Genomic DNA, 22,609 nt, shown 5'->3' with positions numbered 1-22,609 from the left:
CAATATTTATGATTTTCTCTTTTTATCAACTCTGCCTCACTGATAAGTATAAGATGGGATCTCAGAATTGCTTTAATTTGTATTACGTTATTTAGTAGTGATCTGGAGTATTTTTTCATAAGAGGGTAGGAAAACTCATTTCTAAGTTCAAATATGGTCTCAGACACTTAAATAGTAGTGTGACTCTGGGCAAATCCTTATCCATAGCTACCTCAGTCTCCTCATCTATAAAATGAGGTGGAGAAGGAAATGGAAAACTACTCTAGTATTATTGCCAAGAAAACCTCAAGTGAATTCAGGAAGAGTAGCAGAAACCTAATGGACAAAACAACACATGGAAAACCTCAGCATTTTCTTTTGAGAGATGTTGGTTCATATTCTTAGACCAATTATCAATTATGAGATGACTCTTTTCCCTATAAATGTGAATCAGTTCCTTATAGTTCTTGGAAATAAGAATTTCGTCAGAGAAATTTGTCAATTATTTTTTCAGTTAATTCTTTCCAATTAATTCTTTATATTTTAATCTTACCTCTATTAGACTTATTTAGCATTTTTTTAAAATTTATATAATAAAAAGTATCTATTTTTATCTTCTTTTATTCTATTTCTTGTTAGAACTTAAACTTTTATCAGAGAGCTGATGGATAATTTTCCCCATGTTTCTCTAAGTTATGATGTGGCCTTTTTATCCAGATCACATATAAATTTGGAATTTATCTTTGTATAACTTGTGAGGTATTGAACAAAACCTAGTTTTTACCATACTGAAATCTAATTTTCTTAATAGGTTTTGTCAAATAATGAGTCATTATCACAGCAGATGGAATATTTCTGCTTATTGAATATTAAATATTATGATTTTTGTTTCTATTTGTTGAATATTAGACATACTTTTTATATTCTATTTATTATTTATTTTCTTAGTTATATTCTACTTAACAATATCTTATTTTAATAACAATTGGTTTGTATTAGAGTTTGAGATCTAGTACTCACTGCTAGCTCTACTTCTTTGTTTCCATTTCTTTTCATTTCACCAACAGATACCATAGTTTGTTCAGCCACTCCCCGAATGAAGGGCATCCCCTCATTTTCCAATTTTTGCCACCACAAAGAGTACAGCTATAAATATTTTTGTACAAGTCTTTTCCCCTATTTTCTCTTTGGGGTACAAACCCAGCAGTGGTATGGCTAGGTCAAAAGGTAGAGGGTCTTTTAAAGCCCTTTGGGCATAGTTCCAAATTGCCATCCAGAATGGTTGGATCAATTCACAACTCCACCAGCAATGCATCAATGTCCCAATTTTGCCACACCCCTTCAAACATTTATTACACTCCTTTGCAGTCATGGTAGCTAATCTGCTAGGTGTGAGGTGGTACCTCAGAGTTGTTTTGATTTGCATTTCTCTAATTATAAGAGATTTAGAACACTTTTTCATGTGCTTATTGATAGTTTTTATTTCTTTATCTGAAAATTGCCTATTCATGTCCCTTGCCCATTTATCAATTGGGGAATGGCTTGATTTTTGTACAATTGAGTAATTAGACCTTTTTCAGAGTTTTTTGTTATAAAGATTTTTTTCCCAATTTGTTGATTCCCTTCTAATTTTGGCATCACTGGTTTTGTTTGTACAAACCCTTTTTAATTTAATGTAATCAAAATTAGTTATTTTACATTTTATACTTTTTCTAACTCTTGCTTGGTTTTAAAATCATTCCTTTCCCAGAGATCTGACAAGTATACTATTCTGTGTTCACCTAATTTACTTATAGTTTCCTTCTTTATATTCAAAGTCATTCACCAATTCTTAATTTATCTTGGTGTAGGGTGTGAGATGTTGATCTAGACCCAATCTCTCCCATATTGTTTTCCAATTTTTCCAGCAGTTTTTGTCAAATAGTGAGTTTTTCTCACAAAAGCTGAGATCTTTAAGTTTATCATGCACTGTCTTACTTTGATCACTTACTTCAAGTCTATTCCACTAATCTTCCCTTCTGTCTCTTAGCCAGTACCATATTGTCTTGATGATCACTGCTTTATAGTACAGTTTAAGATCTGGTACTGCTAGGCCACCTTCCTTCACATTTTTTTTTCATTATTTCCCTTGATATTCTCAATCTTTTATTCTTCTAAATAAATTTTGTTATAGTTTTTTTCTAATTCAGTAAAAAAGTTTCTTGGTAGTTTTATAGGTATGGCACTAAATAAATAAATTAATTTGGGTAGGATTGTCATTTTTATTATGTTAGCTCATCCTACCCATGAGCAATCAATGTTTTTCCAATTGTTTAGATCTAGTTTTAATTGTGTAGAAAGGGTTTTGTAGTTATGTTTGTATAATTCCTATGTTTGTCTTGGCAGATAGATTCCTAAGTATTTTATATTGTCTAGGTGTGATTTTAAATGGAATTTCTCTCCCTAAATCTTGCTGCTGAGATGTGTTGGAGATATATAGAAATGCTGATGATTTGTGTGGGTTTATTTTGTATTCTGCAACTTTGCTAAAGTTGTTGATTATTTCCACTAACTTTTTAGTTGATTCTCTAGGATTTTTTAGTAGAATATTATATCATCTGCAAAGAGTGATAGCTTGATCTCCTCCCTGCCTATTTTAATACCATCAATTTCTTTTTCTTCTCTAATTGCTACAGCTAGTGTTTCTAATACCATGTTAAATAATAGAGATGATAATAATGGACATCCTTGTTTCACTACTGATCTTATTGGGAAGGCTTTTAGTTTATCTCCATTGCAGATGATGCTTGTTGGTGGTTTGAGATATATGCTGTTTGTTATGTTTAGGAAAGGCCCTTCTATTCCTATACTTTGTAGTGTTTTCAGTAGGAATGGGTGATGTATATTGTCAAAGGCTTTTTCAGCATCTATTGAGATAATCATGTGATTTTTGTTGGTTTGCTTGTTGATATGGTCAATTATGTGAATGGTTTTCCTAACATTGAAACAACATTGCATTCCTGGTATAAATTCCTCCTGATCATAATGGATAACCCTCATGATCACTTGCTAGAGTCCTTTTCCTAGTATTTTATTTAAGATTTTTCCATCTATGTTCATTAAGGAGATTGGTCTCTAATTTTCTTTCTCTGTTTGTTTTTATACCTGGCTTTGGGATCAGTACTATATTTGTGTCATAAAAGGAATTTGGTAGAACTCCTTTGCTTATTATGTCAAATAGTTTATGTAGTATTGGGATTAGTTGTTCTTTGAATGTTTGATAGAATTCACTTGTGAATCCATCTGGTTCTGGTGATTTTTTTAGAGAGTTATTTAATAGCTTTTTCCATTCCACTTTCTGATATGGGATTATATAAGTATTCTATTTCTTCTACTGTTAATCTAGGCAATTTATATTTTTGTAAATATTCATCCATATCACCTAGATTGCTGTATTTATTGCCATATAATTGGGCAAAAAAGTTTTTAATGATTGCCTTAATTTCCTCTTCATTAGAAGTGGGGTCTCCCTTTTCATCTTTGATACTGTTTTAATTAACTCTTTAGGATACTGTAAGTATACCATCATATGATCTAAAAATAGCTATTTCATTTTTTTCTTTGCTTCTGGTTATTCCCTTTATTTTTCTTTTCTCATTGCTTACAATGATCAGTTCTCGAACTATATCAAACAGAATATTGGCAATAGAAGCCCAGGTTTCATACCAAATTTTGTTGGAAAAAATCTAGGTTACTTCAACTACAAATAATTATAGCTCTTATTTTTAAACATATACTATGAATCATTTTAAGATTATTATATTTATTCTTATTTTTCTCATCCTATTTTTGTAACAATAGTTTCATTTAAGAGCATTTTATGCATCTTTTGATATAAGCATGATTTCTATTTATTTTGTTTTTAGAATGATTAATTTAAGTTTAGGTAGAAACAGGAGAATATTATAGACAGTAACAAGGATAATGTTTGATGATCAACTGTGAATATCTTAACTATTAACAACAATGAGAGAATCCCAGAAAACTCCAATGAACCCATGATCCCATGATGATAAAAACTATTTACTGCTATTGAAGGAAATAGTGGGGTCTGAATGCAAATTGAAGCATATTATTCTTCCCTTTATTTCCTCTATGAATTTCTCCATGATGAACATGGAAATATATATTTCATGATAACATAAGTACATTCTGTATCATATGAACTGCCATCTTTGGAAGAGTGGAGTGTTGGGAGCAAGAGGACACAAATTATGAAAGATCAGGAAACATTTATTAAAAATTGTATCAATATATAATCTGGAAAAAATTTTAGAAAAATAAAATAAAAATTCCATGAGTTGATAAATGTATTGGGCTGTTCTATACAAAATATAGCAATGAGGCCAGTTTTATTGGATTGAAAGATACATTGGATCAAGGCCAAAGGATGGAAGAAAGCTGGGACCAAAGAAAAGGGCCAGATCATGAAGTATCTTAAAAGCCAACAACTATTCAGGGAATTGATTCCTAAAATAAAAGGGATCCACTGGAGTTTAGTGAATAAACATGTGTCATGACCAGATTATACTTAAGGAAGATCAGGTTGGCAGCTAAGTGAAGGCTGGACTGGAGTGAGGAGAGACTTGAGGCAGGAATACCCATTAATAGTCTTGAATAGTTTAGGGATGAGCAATTTTCTTTTGCTTTGATTATTATTATAATTCTATGCTTTATCTTCTTAACCTCATCTCAGATCCAAATTTTCCCTAACTTTTCCCTAGCAAAAATCTCAAAAGCTATGACCTCTACATAATCCTAATGATGAGTTGCTTATAACAAATCTCACTTCAAATTTGGCTGAGGATATTTAACTAATAAATAATTCTCTTATCAGGAGAGACAGCAGAAAGAAAGGCCTTCAAGGACCCTGGGAGTCAGCCAAAATAACACATGGTATGTTGTTGGGATTCTCCTCCCACCAAAAAAAAAATTGGCAACAGGAGACAGGCAGCCCAGAGGCTCATCATATGAATATCTCCTTGGAGATTATCTCAGCAAATTCAAGGAGTGAATCAAAAGCAAAATTATCTGAAGTGAGTGCTGGAAGGAAGAAGGGGGGCAGGGAATGAATATCAGAAAGGCAATGGCATTAATCAGAACTTCTGCACACAAGCTGTTTTGCTATATAGAAATTAAAGGAAGTTTTTTTTTTCCATTTCAAGGCACTGCCTCTTTGGCAATAGCACTGAAAGTATTACCTTTTGGGGCAATTTGGTAGGAAATTTCAGAAGGAAATCAAAATTATATAAATATAGATTGGATAAGAAATGGGATATTACGTAAATACAGAGAGGGAGAGGGAGAGAGAGAGAGAGACAGAGAGAGAGAGAGAGAGAGAGAGAGAGAGAGAGAGAGACAGAGAGAGAGAGAGAGAGAGAGAGAGAGAGAGAGATTTTTTTTCCTAAATACTTCATTCTCATGTATAAATTTATTGTACTGCATTTAAAGGACTTTTAAAGGCCTCTAACAACTGATTGTGGCAAAAAAATGACCCCTGGTCCTCAATTATTCCAAAATATAGAACTCTTTCCAATCCAAAAACATTTTCCATACAATCTTAGTGGCATATTCAAACAATAGGTTTTTATTATGTACCTAGTACGTATGGAGCAAACAAAAGATGCTTCTGGGAACATAAATAGTAAAAATTAAACCATCCCTATATTTCAGGAACTTACATTCTGTTATCCAAGGACCAGACAAGCTAAGTTCTAAAAAGGTTATTATTAGTTTGGCTAAAGGGTGATGAGGCTTTCTGGGTTACTAAAACTATCAAAAGACTTTCACTGAGTCACTATGAAAGAATGACAAAATTTCCTAGGTCACCAATACTCATCAACAAATCACAGTTCTCTGAAGCATTGAATTATAATTTTGTTTCTACATGTAAATGTGCCTAATTTCACATCAATTATTAAACTGTCAAAAATATACATGCATTTCAAGGATTATATGTCTTGAAGGAACTTCAAGAACTCACTAGATCTATTCATTCACTTTGGGGCAAGATTACATTGCAGTTAAATTCTCTAGTTGGACTTTTCCCAGAACTCATCAGAAAAGGTGATACTTGGGTAAAGTCCACAAAGACCAACTAGAATTTCCCAGTGTTCAACTTAATTCCCTGTTCTTCAAATTAAACATGTCTCTCTTGTCTTATAATCAGTACAAGTTTAGGAAAATATATTTTATGTCACATTCTTGAATCTATCTCTTCTCTAGGCTAAATGAGTTTGGTTCATTTATATTTTCCTTCCAGAACCTATTTACCAAATTTGAATTTCTGTAATCAGTCTCCTCAGAATATTTCTCAAGTTTCTTCTGCAATGTTTTGTTTGCAAAGAGACATCAAAAACTTTACAATAGTAAGAGCCTATGATATTAAATCATTCCAAGAAAAGAAAGTAAATTAATATCATCTGACCAATCATCATGGCCTGTGAATGAGTAAGTCAAATCCTGGAAATTTAGTGAGTGCACAAATCAAACCACTAATCTAAGTCTGGACCCTTAGCTTCCCCAGTGATATGCATGGAACTTCCTTTGGTCAAAACAGTTTGGAATAAATAAATGTGGAAAAACATTTTATGAGAACACAGATATTCTTTTCCACATCATGGGGGTTAGGGACTTGAGGATTCCATTATCTGGGAAATCTTCATAAAATTTTTGGTCCACCCTTCATACCAGATAAGAGGTCTGAATCTTTTTTTTCCTTTTTCTTTTATGGGGTGTTTTTAGACTCTTATTGTAAAATTTACATTAAGTATTTAGAATAGGCTATATGTATATCAAAGTTAACATTCTTAGCCTTTGTCATCTGCTGGCATTTGTGTTCTTTTAAAAAACTTTAACTTTTCATTTAATTTAATAATTATCTAGAAGAAATTATATATCTTTATGGCATTAAAAGATAAAATATGCTGGTATCATATAACACTATTCACATATTTTATGTATTTTTTAACTTCTAAAGTTTTTTATCACCTGCTGGCCTTTGTGTGTTATCTGTATCTTCTGCGAAAGTCCACAAAAATTCCTACTTATTTCTTATGCTAATCCCCAACATCTCAGAACCATGATGGGCAAAGTGGCAATAAGGTAAAGGATACCTATGCTCAACTAATTCAATATCAGAAAAATCACATTATGGTATAATCATTAGTGAGGAAAATGAGAATGGGATCTCTAAAAATTGTGACATTATAAAACACACAATTTCTATTCGAGCCAGGGTAAGGGTACTAGATTACTCTTATCTCCATATTATAGCTGAGCAAACAAGATCAGAATAGTTATTTCCTGCTTAGAGTCAAATGGCTAACATTTATACTGTTATTTTTATATCATGCTAAATGAATATATTTCACATCATGTATGATCTAAGTGAAGATGATATTGAGGTGGATTGATCAGATTCCATATCCCAAAGTCTCCAATATTAAGAAAATATTTTCAAGGAGGAAGGTAAAATATTTCTGACCTTTAGATAACCCCAGATTTGACCTAGCATAAATCTTAAATTTTATTATTCATATCATATTCTCCCAAAGTCTTACCTATTCACCTCATGTTGATGTGTACCCAGCATTATCTTATTGAAGGCTATGCTATTTTATCCCAATCTCAGATACCATTTTTTCCAACTTAAAGCATAAGTCCAGTAGGGATGGGGAATTGGGGTCTGAGTGGGGTAGCTTCAAACGAATCTAAGAACATCTTGTATACTAGAGGTATTACTGAGATTTCTTTAGAATGGTACTGATGACTGAAATGTGCCTTTAGAAAGGCATACTTTATTATTGTGAATTATTGTTATATTTTCTTTTTACTTTACAAAAGCCAAGGGGTGCATTGAATGGAATGCTGGAGTAAGTTCAAATTCAGCTTCATTAGTTATGTCAACCCGGACAAGTAACTTAACATCTATCTTGATCATTCTATAAGAGTGAAAATAATAGTATTTCCCTCAAAGGATTATTGTGAAGATCAAATGAGATAATATTTGTAAAACACTTAACATAGAACCTGGCACATAGTAACGGCTTAATAAATATTTATTCCTTTCCTATTATCCCCATCCCATATTACACTCACACTGTGAGACCTCTCTTGTATAAGACTAAGGCAATTAAGCAAAAGCAGCAACACACTGATCATAAGAACAGATACGATAAAAAGGAATATGTAGCAATATAAAATATTTAAAAAGTTATAATTATGTGAGCAAATTCAGTTTCCATTAACAAGAGACACAGTAAGAGGCATTTTGGTAAAACTGATGATAGGAGAAATAAAAGAAAAGTTGAATTGAGGGTATATTATTGGCAAATGAGATTGGAGGAATTAGACTAGGAATTTAGGGAAAAGATCAAGAGCTTGTCACCAAGTCAAGATACAATAGTGATGCAGTATTTTAATGATCTGGACATACCTTAGAGTTCTCTTTGTCAATATCAGAACAACAAAGAAATCAATGACTTAACTTTAGTGATAAATCCATGCTTTCAAGAGTGAGTGGAATAACAAGAGCATCTGTATTCTGAACCTGATTCTGACTAAAAATTAGAAACTTGTTGCTTAAATAAAAAAAATTAAAATAATTTTAGGAATAAGTGACAGCTCCATCAAAAAGGTTGTAACAGAGATAAGAGAGGAAATCTGAGCTTTGTCTGACATGCATTCTAGATTTGGGGACACCTAAAAACACACACAAAGATATATGAAAACTTTTCTAACATCTTTTCTGCTTAAATGACTTGTGATCTCTCTTTTCCTTCATCTAATGTAAAAGAGGAGATGATACTTCAAATTCTTGAAGTCTTTAGATATAATTCATGGTTGGGTATACTTTAGACTAAGCAGCTAAGTTCTCTTCCTAATTCTTTATCCAGGAAATATTAATGCCCTGTATAGGAAGACATAATAGCTAGTACTTACATAGATCCTGAAGGTTTCAAAGTGCTGTACATGAATTATCTCATTTGATCTTCATGACAACCCCCAGAGGTAAGTGTTATTACTTTTTACACTTTACAGTTTAGGCACAGAGAATTTAAATGATCATCCCAGAACCACACAAATAGTAAATATTTGAGATGGAGCATGTCCTTAAGTCTTCCTCACTCCAAATTCAATACTCTATACCTGGAAATCCTAGGCATTTCATAAATTCTTTATGGAGGATTTATGGAAGGCCATGAAAATGAATTTTATAGGATGAGAAGGTATGAATGGCTATAATATGCACTAAAAGATCAAGTACACATACTGATGCAAATGGAGATAGATCAGTTTTAAAAGAATCTGAATCATCCAAGTTTGGGGTATAAGAAATCACTATTTGGTAAGAATTGGGACAATCAGAAAACTGTCTGGTAAAAACTAGGTACGGCTAATGCCTCAACACCATTGCTGCAATAAGATCAAAGTAGTTACATGATCTAGACATAAAATAAGATAGCATAAGTAAATTAGAAGAGCAAGGAACATATTACCTATCAGATTTGTGGAGAGGAGAGTAATTTATGAGTTAACAAAAGACAGAGAATGTTGTGAGAAGTAAAATGGGTAATTTTTAGTACATTAAGTTGAAAGAATTTTATACAAATAAAACAAATGTTGCCAAAATTAGAAAGAAAGAGAAAATAGGGAGGAAATTTGTATAGACAGCCTCTTGGATAGAGATCTTATATCTAACATATTGAGAACTTTGTCAAATTTATGGGAATAAGGATCATCCCCCAATTAATAAATGGGCAGAACTTATGAACAGACAATTTATGTATGAAGAAATAGAAGCCACATATAGGTATATGAAAAATGCTACAAATCACTACTAACTAGAGAAATGCAAACTAAAACAATTCTGAGGTATCATCTCAACCATGAGATTGGCTAAAATGATAAAAGGGCAAAATGACAAATTTTGGAGGGAATGTGAAAAAATGAGGACACTAATCAAAGCTGATGGAGCTATGAATTGATACAACCATTTTGGAGAGCAATTTGGAAATTCATCCACAGAGTTATAAAATTGTGCATACACTTAGACCTAGCAATACAATTGATGGGTCTGTTTTCCAAGGAAATCAGGAAAAAAGAAAAAGAGCACATATTCCAAAATATTTATAGCAGCTGTCTTTGTGGTAACAAAGAACTAAAAACTGAGGTGATGCCCTAAAATTAGAAAACAGCTAAATAAATTGTGATATATGATTGTGATGGAATATTACTGTACAAAAGCAAATAGGAGCAGAATAATTTTTTTTAAAACCTGGAAAGAACTATTGGGATAATGAACAACGAAATGAGTAGAACCAAGAGAACATTATATAAAGCTACATATTTAATACTTGAAGAGTAAATTGTGAATGTCAACTCCACAGAACTGGAAAATGGAAACATGAAAAGCATAATTTATATATACATATGTCTCCCAGATAATGTCTTCTATGATACAGAGAGGAGAGAGGTTGAGATACTTATAAATAAATTACATTAATAAAAAAAAGAAGAAGAAAGTACTCATAGGGTATTTTTGAATTTTTCAGTGCTAGAAATAATATATTTATATGAAAAAATAAAGGAATCAGTATTATTTCTTCAAATTAAAGGGATATGAAGAAAGACAGCAGAACTCCCATCTATGACCATGGCTGTTTGAAAAATCCAAATCCATACCCATATCCTTTACCAACTTAAAATCCCTAGCCCTCATGCCCTTAAACTTTCTTTACACATCCTTCATCTAATGATGGAATGTTTCCGTGTTTAGCTTATGGATAGATAACGAATATCAAAAGTGACATCTATGTTGTTATAAAAGTGAAATTACTGCTTGAATATAACCACATGGAGGAAAAAAAAGATAATACTGAGACAGCCCAACCATATTAACTTATATCCCAATGAAAGATACTGAGCTAAGTAAAACAGGTCTTATTTTCAAGGACCTTACATTATAATGATAGAAACAACATACAAAGTACACATGTGAGTATAAACAGAATATGTGTGTGATGAATTCAAAGTAGTTTTAGGAAGGCTCCCTCCACCCCCTTAATAGCAGGGGAAACCTTTTAAACAAAAGTTGTATTTAAATTGAGTCTTAAAAGAAGGGATTCTGAAAAGCACAAGTGGGGAAAGAATACATTACAGACATGGGGGACAGCCAGTACGAAGGTATTGAAATAAAAGAGTACCTTATGTATAGGAGTAATGTATAAATAGGAAGGGACCAAATTGTGAAGAATTTTAAATGTGAAATAAGTTTCTAAATGCTGTTAGAGGCAATAGGGAATCCCTAGATTTTTTAGAGGAGTTAGATGATATCATCAGCTTTTTAAGGAAAATCCCTTTTATAGACAGAGGATAAATTGGAATGAGGAGAAGCTTGAAGTAGGAAAAGAAAAATGGGGGTTATTGCAGGTGAGAAGTGATTCAATGCCGAAATAAATTGCTAGGTTCTATAATTGGGGAAGGGATAGATCCAAGAAATTTTGGGGAGAGAGATCAGGATTTGGCCACAGTTTTCATAATTATTCTGAATATACTTACCTATGTACCTATTGTCTCCCAGATTTAATTTTAGCCTCTTGAGAACTGGGACTATATCATTTTTGTCTTTGTGTACTGAGCACCTGGTATATATTAGACGATAAAGAAATGCTTGTTGATTTCTCATTGATTTACTAATTGGTTGTCTTTTAGCAGAACGGACTGGGGAGCCTTCCTTCATCTAATAAACAGATACCATACTAAAATGTCGGGGTGCTTATTTCTCTTTCTGTGCTATCTTTTCATATCGTCCTGATGAATATTAGAATTTGGATAGTGAACCTTTTTCAAAACAAGGTTCTCCTCCCTCAACTTTACAAGTAAAGTTTTAGTTTAACAAAATTATGCTGTATTTCCCTCCAGCTTCCAAAATTCAACTGAACATGTACATTTATTTCTAAAATTGAATGCCCTTTAAAATGTTAATCCATTAACACATTAGCAGCCATTAAAATACTAACATACCCAAATTTCTTGGATTAGTTCTTTGTCACCTAAGTAGAAAAGAGTCTTGGCACTCTGGGACATAGAACACAGATGGGGAACAGATACTTTGATGGCTCTAAAGCATAGGTCAATATTCAGGCAGGGCATATCCACAAGAGCAGCAATCTAAGGAAAAGTATAAAATACCTTAAAGGTATCAAATAGGAGAGAAGAAAACTCCACACAAACTTTAACTCATATATAAGTTTTCCTCAGGTCAGCTCTATACTCTCTATTCCATTATGTATATTAATAAAAACTACTATAGAACTTCTTACCAAAAATTCTTATGGTACTTCTTCAGCACAATGACCTCCAAGTAATGAGAACTATTTTATGAAAGTAAGCTTTTATTCAATCATGTACCTGTTTAATAAAATATATAATATCAACTCTATCCTGAAATGAAGGCCCCTCTTTCTGGAGACACTGCATAGGTGCCATTTATCAATGTCATAATTTCTGAGGAATTAGATGCAAAGGACAAATAAATATGGTGTGCATATTATCCAAGAAGAATTATATTCAAGAATTTACTAAAATATATGATCAATGATATTCATCATTACTAGAAAATGAAGTAGATGAGTCATATAAGATCATCAAGGGCTAAACTATAGACAAAAAGATTCTGGGTTAGAACCTTTGAAATATTAAGACACTGGGGAAAAAAGTATTTGTCATAATTGGATAAATGCTATTGTGGAAGATTCACAGGAAGACATGGAAATGAGCTATAGATAGCTTTTGAATAAATTGATCATAATCATAAAAGAGTTTCACAAAATTACAAAATTTGCCATTGTTTTCTGATATGTTTACCAAAACAACAACAAAATATCATCTCTGGGTTTACCATGAATCTATGAGTCAGGGTTCTAATAAAGGTTTTCCAAAGTCTTTTTAGCAAGATTCTATGATAAATGTACCATTTGTAGTAATTAGAATCATTCCACAATTGTCTACTGGTCATAGACATATGAATACTTGATATAGAGAGGCAATTTTCTCATAAAGAAATCCACATTATCAATAGCCATTAGAAAAAATACTCTAAATATCTTATAATTAAAAATATTCATTAACTCAACTTAGTAGATCCTACTACATATTTACCAGGTTAGGGAAACTGACAAAAAAGGAAAATTACAAGTGTAAGAGAGACTGTGGGGAAATGAGACACATGAAAGCAGTGTTAGAGGAGCTTTGAACTGGTTCAGCCATTGCAGAAAGCAATTTGAAATTATATTGCCAAAGTTAATAAATTGATTACCCTTTGATCAAGTAACACTATGACTAAATTTATCTATACTCCAAAGGGACTAATGAGGAAAAGTACCCATATGTTCAAAAATATTTATAGTAGCTCTTTTATGACAGCAATGAACGAGAAAGTTAAGAATTTACATCAACTGGTGAAAGGCCAGACAATTTACAGTATATGAATTAAATAGAATATTGTTGCAGTATAAGAAATGATGAAGGGAATGGTTTCAGAGAAACCCTGTATGAGAATACTCATACAAACTAATGCAAAATGAGTTGTGTAGAGACAGAAGAACAATGTATATAGTAAGAACATTGTAAAGGCAAATAATTTTGAATGACTTGGAACTCTAATCAACATAAAGACATAATTCCAGAAGATATAATATATACACATTGTAAACAGATACATGTAAATATGCATATATGTGCATTTGTATATATATATAATCCATATATATGTAAAATCCATCAACAATACAGAAATTTATTTTATTTTTTTATTTTGCTTAATCATGCTATTTATTCAGAAAGTTTTTCTTTTTTCTCTAAGAATTATAAAGGTGAGGAAGATATGTAGATTTTTATCAATTGAAAAAATATTGTTTTTCTAAGTGTAATAATATGTTCTATGAACACTAATACTACCATTTCAGAGTGATAAATTTAACAGTCACTAACTGATTAATTTTTTAATGCTTCTCATACATTCTTAATTTTTTTCCTTTGGACAAATACTATTTTAAAAGATCTCAATTTATGCCACATAATATAAAACATCAAAAGATTATCAATATCATTGCTAGATATGCATGACAGACTATTGACGTCATTCCACTTCACTTCTACAGAGTGTTTTCATATTTCCAAAACTTTTTCATGTACATTATCTCACTTGCTCCTTACTACAATTTTGTGAGGTTGAACAGGGAGGAAATATTTACTTCCCTTTGTAAGTGAGAAAACTAAACACAAAGAAGTAGTGAATTTACCTAATCACAGTGTTAGTAAGTAGATCTGACTGATTAAATAATGTGTATTTTCAGTTCTTTGGGCTCTAATAAGGATCCTGTTTATTTTGTTGACATGTAAGTCTTTTCTCCTTTAAGTCTGTGAATTGTGTGCCTACTGAGAGATTAGTCTGAGCAGCAGTGTCAGATAAGTCAAACTTTTGCATTATCTGAGTGAGGGGAAGAGGACTGGATAAAACTAGACTGACAAAACAAAAGTAAACAATAAAACACAAGTGTATCAGAGTCTTTTGCACCAGGTGAAAGATATATACAAGATATACATTCTGGTTTCCATTTTGTTCCAAACAGACATTACATGTCTGAAATATCTCAGGTTTCCCAGATTCCTGTCCTCTGTTCTCATGTCCCTTCTGTTAAAATGACTCACAGATAAAATTTTATTTAACAAACATGGAAATGGAAGCTGGTTCAATAATCTGATAGTTCAGTGATCAAACAGGAAGTCTGTGGCAAAGCTAAACCAACTAACATTTTCTGATTTACAGGGTGGGTTTCTATTCATTTTTAAAGGTCACTCTTCCTTCACAAGAGTACATTTGCCCCAATTTCACAACAGAATTACATTACATTTTTTCACATAATATCATAAACAGTAAATAGAAACATGCTACATTAGGTCAAACATGTCATGAATACTCAATTAGGTGTCTAAGTAATCAACCAAATACAATTTTGTCTTCTGAACTAAAATAACGGTGGTTTATTCATATAATCATGTGTTTCTGAGTTAATGTAAGTCTTTCTAAATTATTGTATCTGTCAGATCAGCCCAGTAATTACATAAATCAAATGGAAAGGAATAAAGAGATTACTGAGAGATTGTTTCAGATAACATATGGAATTTAGTTGGCATTCTTTTAAAAGCCTGTATTATTTAATGCTGTTGAATCTGGCCACATGCAGCTCTAAAATCTGATAAATGTATTCTGTATCTCTCTCACACACAGTATTATGTGGGATAATAAACAATTATTTTTATCAAATCAATTTCTCATTTCCAATTCCATTCAACAAACATTTATTAGTCACTCTCTATGTATATGGCACTGGGCTACGAGATGGGAATTCCAAAGAGTTAAAGCACCTGGCTTCAAGGTGTTCAAATTCTAAAAGGAGGCATAACACATATGGATATTTTTTTAAACCCTTACCTTCCTTCTTGGAGTCAATACTGTGTATTGGCTCCTTGGTGGAAGAGTGGTAAGGGCTAGGCAATGGGAGTTAAGTGACTTGCCCAGGGTCACACAACTGGGAAGTGCCTGAGGCCAGATTTGAATCGGGGACCTCCCATCTCCAGGCCCGACTCTCAATCCACTGAGCCACCCAGCTGCCCACATATGGATATTTAAACAAATACAAGGAAATATAAGGATTAAAATAAAAATTGAAATCATTGAGCATCTTTTTGTCTCATTTCGCCAGTATGTAAAAAGGTGTTGGGAAAGTTTTATAGAAAATACCCTAAAATTTTCTCAAAGGGTTAGTATTTTACTCTTGGAGTGCTTTCCTCACCTTACCCATCCATCCAGTCCCACTTTCCTGTCTGGAGGATGAGGGAAATATTCCTCCATGACTTGTGTGACCAGACACAGTTAGCTCCAGATGGATTTAGGGATTAGAAAAGAGCAGTGATGTGTACCTTGAGACCAAGGGAAAGGTACCTGCAAACAGGTGGAATCTGGAGTGGTTTCCATCTTTTGGCTCTGTTATAATAAATGTGCAAAAGGGAGGCGAGAAGAGGAAGGGCTAGAGAACCCTACAAAACTTTGGAAAAGACTTCTGACTGGAGCACAGACACTAGAGAGAAGCCAAGGAAAATTACAGGTCAAAACCTGCTTTGAATTTCCGAGAGCTACAGGAATTATGACATACTGTATAGGACGCTGGAGAGGGGAGTAAAAGAAAAATTGTGAATTCTGGTGAAAGCTGAAAAGAACTGTAGATTATAAAATGCTAGATGGTGTTAGATAGTCAAATACTAAGATTATCTGAATAAGGAGAAAGCCAGAGAAATGAAACATTGCCCCTTCCCCAATATATATTAGGGTCTTTCTTTGTCTTACAAGAGATTCTGACAAAATAATTACATTTATATTACCAATAGCCACAAGATTATCATGAGAAATTGTAAAACTCTATAAACTTAAATTTCTATAAAAAGGCAAGACATGAATTATCATATCATTATCATCTAGATTTCTTCTGAACAAGACTCTTTTTCTATGAATTCAACACAACTATCTGTCCATAGACCTAACTCATATTCAGAATGTACTTCTTTCTTATCTTCTTAGAATCCTTCCCTTACTTTCAGATAAGCTACTTCCCTCTCAGATGTTACCCTTAATCCTAATGCCCACACCCAATATAGCTCACTATCCTGGTTTTACTATGCACTTATTAATTTATATACACATTATATCATACATATTTACACAAGGAATATAATAGCCTTAAGGGCAAGGACTATATTTTTTATCTTTGTATTCCTAGTGTCTATTACAATGCCACATAGCAGGTACTTAATAAATAATTTTAATTATTATCATGCCAAAATGACCAACAATAATTTCTGTAAAAATAAAAATTATATGGAAATTATTAATTTATTCAACAGATATTTATTGACTGTCTTACCACAGTGAATGCCCAATATGAGGTGCTAGATGATAAAAATTAATTGAAGGAAATAATCAAATTTGACAATTCTTCCAAAATGTATCTCATCTGTTACTTTTTAATCTATGTCTTGCAATGACAATATCTTGGAATGGTAATGAGCAAATTAAATGATGAAACTTACCGTGTCCTGGAGGGAATCGCTTCCATTTAATGTGTTCAGTTAATTCATCTATAGAAAGTTTAGGCCAATTTTTATAATAGGGGCACCTATGGATTAGCTTCTCCCTTTTCATTTTTTCTACTTTAGCTTGTTCCTGAAAGAGAATAAATGTTCAGAACATGAGTCACTAGGTTAAAAAGAAGATAGCAAGAAGAAAACAGGCCAAAAAGAGTAGCAAAAGCATGTATATTTGGCGAAGAAAAAAAAGTCTTTGCCTATTTAGAATTCAATAGAATCAAGCACATGCTGAATGAATGGCGTTAACTGCAGAAGCATTACTTTTATGACTATTGAAAAGTGAACATTTTGATACCTTTTAAAATTATAAGCATGAAAATGTTTATTAAATTTTGTTTCCTTCTTTCCTCACTTCACAGGACTACAAATCCTTTCATAAGGCACTTCTTTTTTTATTTTAGGAAGCATTTGAAGTAAATGTAACTTACTTTGTTTTTAATAATTCCATCACCTTATCAGATCAAACTCAAAAGTTAGACTTCTCAGGCTCAAAAGTGAAATAGGGATCCTTTGAAACAAAAACCTGCCACTCTGAAAAACAAAACTATTTTCCTGAGAAATAGATTTTAGCTTTAGAGATTAATAATTCCAGTGTCCAATTCACACTTTGTTTCTTTGACATAATATTTATCAACTCTTCAGGTAAACATCTCTGCCTCCCAAGTAGAAGCTTCTTGTTCTATAGACTTAACCTTTTAATATCACTCATTTATTAAGTATTCAAAGAATGCTACCAGGGCAGGAAGCAATGTATTTAGGGTATGGAAGATAGGGGGAAAAAAAGTGTTCTCCTTCCTGACCTTGAGGAAGTTATTATGGCCCAAAGACCTTTGAAATCCAGTTAGGGAGACAGTATATATGAACATAAACAACTAAATAATGATGGTGCCTTCCTCAAACACCTTCTGGAAGTAGGTGGGATGATGGTATAATAAATACCATACCTGGCATATACAAAGGAAGGTACATAATAACTATTACTGGATAGATTAATAAGCAAATGGAGAGGAAATCAAATGGAATTAAATTAGAAAATAAAACCAAGTCTATCATAACCCTCATACACTATAAATCAACCAACCAATGTAGTCAGCAATTTGATCAAAGTATTATAGAAAGACTAATTTTATTAGTAGTACTCAGGCTTGTTTAGATAAAGGAAAGCCTAAAAATCAGAGGCAATATATGAAGTAGAAGAGAATAAGGACCCTCACAAGTATAGTTTCAGTATAAATGGAGAAGAAAGGCTCCTGATTATCTTGCCCTTCACAATCCTGCACCATGTAGTGTTAATATCCATGTCAATTTTCTTTTTTTAATTGCTTTTATCATGTTAATCTCATATTCCAAAGTTTTAATGGCTGTCAATTGTCTCTAAGACCCTTGATAATCTGAATGCAATCTACCTCATTACCCACTGTTTCACTATTCTTAACTGGATTGTATTCTCTGAACCAAATCTATGGATAATTATTTCCTTTACAAGACTTTTGTTAAAAAGTATACTTTGTTGTTACAAAATCAGGACTGTCCTAGAAATCCATGATTTGTTATTGCAAACAATAACAATTCAGCATGATGTAGAGGAAAGAGTGATGGATTTTAAGTCAAATGACCTCAGCTCCCATTCCAGATTTACAACTAAGCATCTGTGTGATCACGGGGCAGATCCTTACCAATATGGGCATTGATTTCCTCATATGTTAAATAAGGTGACTTAGATACTCTCTGAGGTTTTTCTAACTCCATCAATAATCCTGATTACCATAAAAATTTACTTATAATTGCCATAAAAATAACTCTCTACTTCATCCAAGCTGATCTACTAGAAGTCAATGAATACTTCGTCATTCCCACATCCCAATTTTTAGCTCCTACTGTTCTGGCTGTTTACAATGGCTATTGCCAGTCATCACATAAATGCACAACTCATTAAAAATTCATTTAAAGACCTTTAAAAATCAACTTAAATTCAGCTTCATGGAACCTTTACTGACTAGATCAGTGATGGGCAAACTATGGCCAACGGGCCAAATGCAACCCCCTGAAATATTCTATCCCACTCTGGGACATTATTCCTGATCTGACGAATACAATGAGTAGGATACAATACAATGAAACTTCGAAAGATTTGCCTTAGAAACAGACTAAGAGATGAGCATTTCCTTTCCTTTGGCCCCCTCTTTAAAAAATTTGCCCATCACTGGACTAGATCATTCCATTGTATTCTCTCCTGACTGTGAAATGCTATTGTTATTGGTATCTATATTTGGCACATGCCTTGCTAATTATCATTATGCTTATGTGTACATATGTGTTTGGTGTCTTTTTAATTAATCATAAGCTTCTGGAGAACGGGGACTATGTCTTGTACTTTTTGTATTCCAAAACATTCCCTTGGTTATTTATTCATTCATTCATTTGTTTTTTATTTAAGCAAATTATAGGAGACATTTCAAAAGAAAAATGTCACTTTGTCATGACACTCAACAAATAGAGCTCTACCTTTGAAAAATATAGCCCTAGATATTAGAGGTTTTCTCCTTTAGGATCACTTTGAACAAAAAGGAAAAATAGACTTGAAAATAGTTAAGTAGCATTTTTAAGAGCCTACTCTGTGTCAAACATTGTGTTGGGAATACAAAGAAAGAAAAAATCAGACCTTACTCTAAGAGAGCTCACAGTCTAATGAGACTAGATGAAAACAGTGATGAATAAGTAGGAAGTACACCAGGTCAGTTGGAGATAATCTCACAGGAAGGGCAATAAGGTTAAAGAGTACCAGGAAAGTCTTACTGAAAGATGAGGCTTACCCAAGACTTAAAGGAAACCCAGAAAGCCAAAAGGAAAAAATATAAGGGGAAAGACAGAGTGTCTGTTTTCAACGAGAGATATGTCCTTCTGGCATGAGAGATGGCCAATGAAAATGTTAGGAGTCAATAAATGGAGCACTATGTTCAAAGAATAGCAGGAAGGTCAGTATCCCTAGACCACAGAATATATGGCGGATGTAGAGTATAAGAGAACAAGATAAGAAGAGTAAGATTATGAAGAGTTAAAGGGATTAAAAATTATGTAAGATTTTTATATTTTGTTACAGGCCAGTAGGGAGCCATTGGATTTGATTGAATGGAGGAAGGGGAGACAGAGTATGACATAGACAGATTTGTGCCTTTGGAGAATCAATTTGACATTTGAATGGAGGGTAGAGTGGAGTAAGTAGAGACTTGAAAGAGTGAGATGAGTAAGTGACTCAAATTCTATCAGAAGGAGAGAATATTGTCAGTGAATAAATTAGAAGTATCTGTATAATCATGGAATGATCCTGTTGAAGAAGGGTGAACAAACAAGGAAAGAAAGAAAGAAAAAGAAATAGAAGACAGCATGTCTCCAAAGTCCATTAAGAAATAGGATTGTTGTTTTGTATTCAGCTACTACATGGCACAATGAATAGAAGGAAGGAATGAGAACAATCATTAATATAGCATCTACTACATGGCATGCTTTGCAGATATCACATTGGATAACATGGACCCAAAGTCAGGAAGATTTGAATTCAAACTCAACCTCAAATGCTTACTAGCTGTGAAACCCTGAGTAAGTCACTTCAACTCTGTCTGCTTCAGTTTCTTCAACTGAAAATGAGAATTATGATTGTGAGATTTAGATGAAATAACATTTACAGAGGCATTAACATAGTTCATGACATACAAAAGGTGCTTAATTAATCATTTCTTTCCTTCCTTCCTAAACCTTGTAATAGAGAAATCATGTAATGAAGGAGAAAGAACAATGAATTTATGCTCAGTAAATTTATAGTAAAGTTATGTTTTCAATAGCTATGGAATCACATTTAAGTCGCTTACTATCACTGAGTCTGCTTTCCTTTTTTGTAAAATGGAAGCAACATTTATACTCAGTACTCTCTCAAGTCAATGGAAAGAAGGCACTATATAAATTTAACATTATTAATATAATTTTTTTGTTGTTCAATGTCATGTCTGACTCTTCATGATCCCATTTGGGATTTTTTGGCAAAGATGCTGGAGTGGTTTGCCATTGTCTTCTGCTCATTTTATAAATGAGAAAAACGAGGCAAAATGGGTGAAGTGTTTGCCTCAGTTTTATCATTTATAAAAGGAGCTAGAGAAAGAAATGGCAAACCACTCTGGTGTCTGGACACACAATCCTATGTTATAGGTCCTGTTATAATACTCATTTTACAGATGCATGCTTGAGGCCAGATTTGAACTCTGGGCTGGGACTCTGTCCATTATGCCACCAGCTGTCCCATTATTATAATTATCTAATAACAAATGAAACTCATAAATTAATAGTAAATATCAAAGCAATGGAAATACGCCTGGTGAGGTAATTACGGGAATGAGTGAGGTAGTCTCTAGTCTATTATAATGTCAAGGAGTCCACTTCAAGTTCACAATAGAATACAATAAACTGCAGTAGCAATTTCTTTTTTGTCCAAATTTCATTTTCCATATTCTGCAAGGTAATATTAACAGATGAACTGGTGATATACTTTGCATGAACAATGTATATTCTGGGAAGTTCATGGAGTAAAGGAGAAAGGACCATGAAATTTTATCATCTATGTGAATGCACATCTGTTCAGCAGATTACAGATGTCATTATTTTAAAACTCCTGGGAAGTCTTGGGAGTAATAGAAAAATAAATGGCATAATAGGGTGTTGATGGTCATAACTTGGTTGAAAAGCAAGTTTCTACTAGTCCTCTGCTTTCTGCCTGATCAAATTATGTGTCATTTGGTGATCTAGTTTAGCAAACTACTGAATCCCCAAAATATTCAGATTCCTTTTGATGAAATGAAGAATGAATTCATATTTGTTTATTTGTTTTTAATTATCGAGGTAATGACAGAATTCTCAGAACTTTTTATCATCAACCCTGTTTTCTTCTACAAAGGTGGATTCTTATTCTGAACAAATATGAACTTTATGATAACTACAAAATCTGGGGGGACCTCAATGTTCAAATGAATGTACTAAGAACCTCACACTATTTATTGTAGTGATTCTTCTCATTGTGTCCTGTTGCTTCTAGCAGAGAAGTATTTAATAAATGTTTATTGAATTCAAATTGCCAAAAATAAAAGTGAGTTTCATTAGATCTGGCCCTATAAAAATACTTAAAAACAAACAACCAAAAAAAGCAGCCAGGTTATCATAGACAGACTGACAGACAGATGGATGGATGGATGGATGGATGGATGGATAGAGAGATAGAGAGATAAAGAGATAGATAGATAGATATAGATAGATGATAGATACAGATAGATGTAGACATAAATATGTGTATATCTATGTATATAAACACATAGAAATATGAAATATATGGCATGATAGA

The 22,609-nt window shown here is 32.8% G+C and overlaps 1 protein-coding gene across 1 annotated transcript in view; it reads right to left on the bottom strand.

Moving 5' to 3' along the window:
• CNBD1 (cyclic nucleotide binding domain containing 1) overlaps positions 1–22,609 on the bottom strand; it is a 621,665-nt gene that overhangs the window by 162,501 nt on the left and 436,555 nt on the right. Inside the window, 2 exon segments of the mRNA XM_044683798.1 lie at positions 16,239–16,249; positions 17,170–17,302. Coding sequence (XP_044539733.1) covers positions 16,239–16,249; positions 17,170–17,302 — 144 coding nt within the window.

This window comes from Gracilinanus agilis, chromosome 1 (genome assembly GCF_016433145.1).
Source record: "Gracilinanus agilis isolate LMUSP501 chromosome 1, AgileGrace, whole genome shotgun sequence".
NCBI classification, from domain to species: domain Eukaryota; kingdom Metazoa; phylum Chordata; class Mammalia; order Didelphimorphia; family Didelphidae; genus Gracilinanus; species Gracilinanus agilis.
This window is presented reverse-complemented; position numbering and strand designations above follow the sequence as displayed.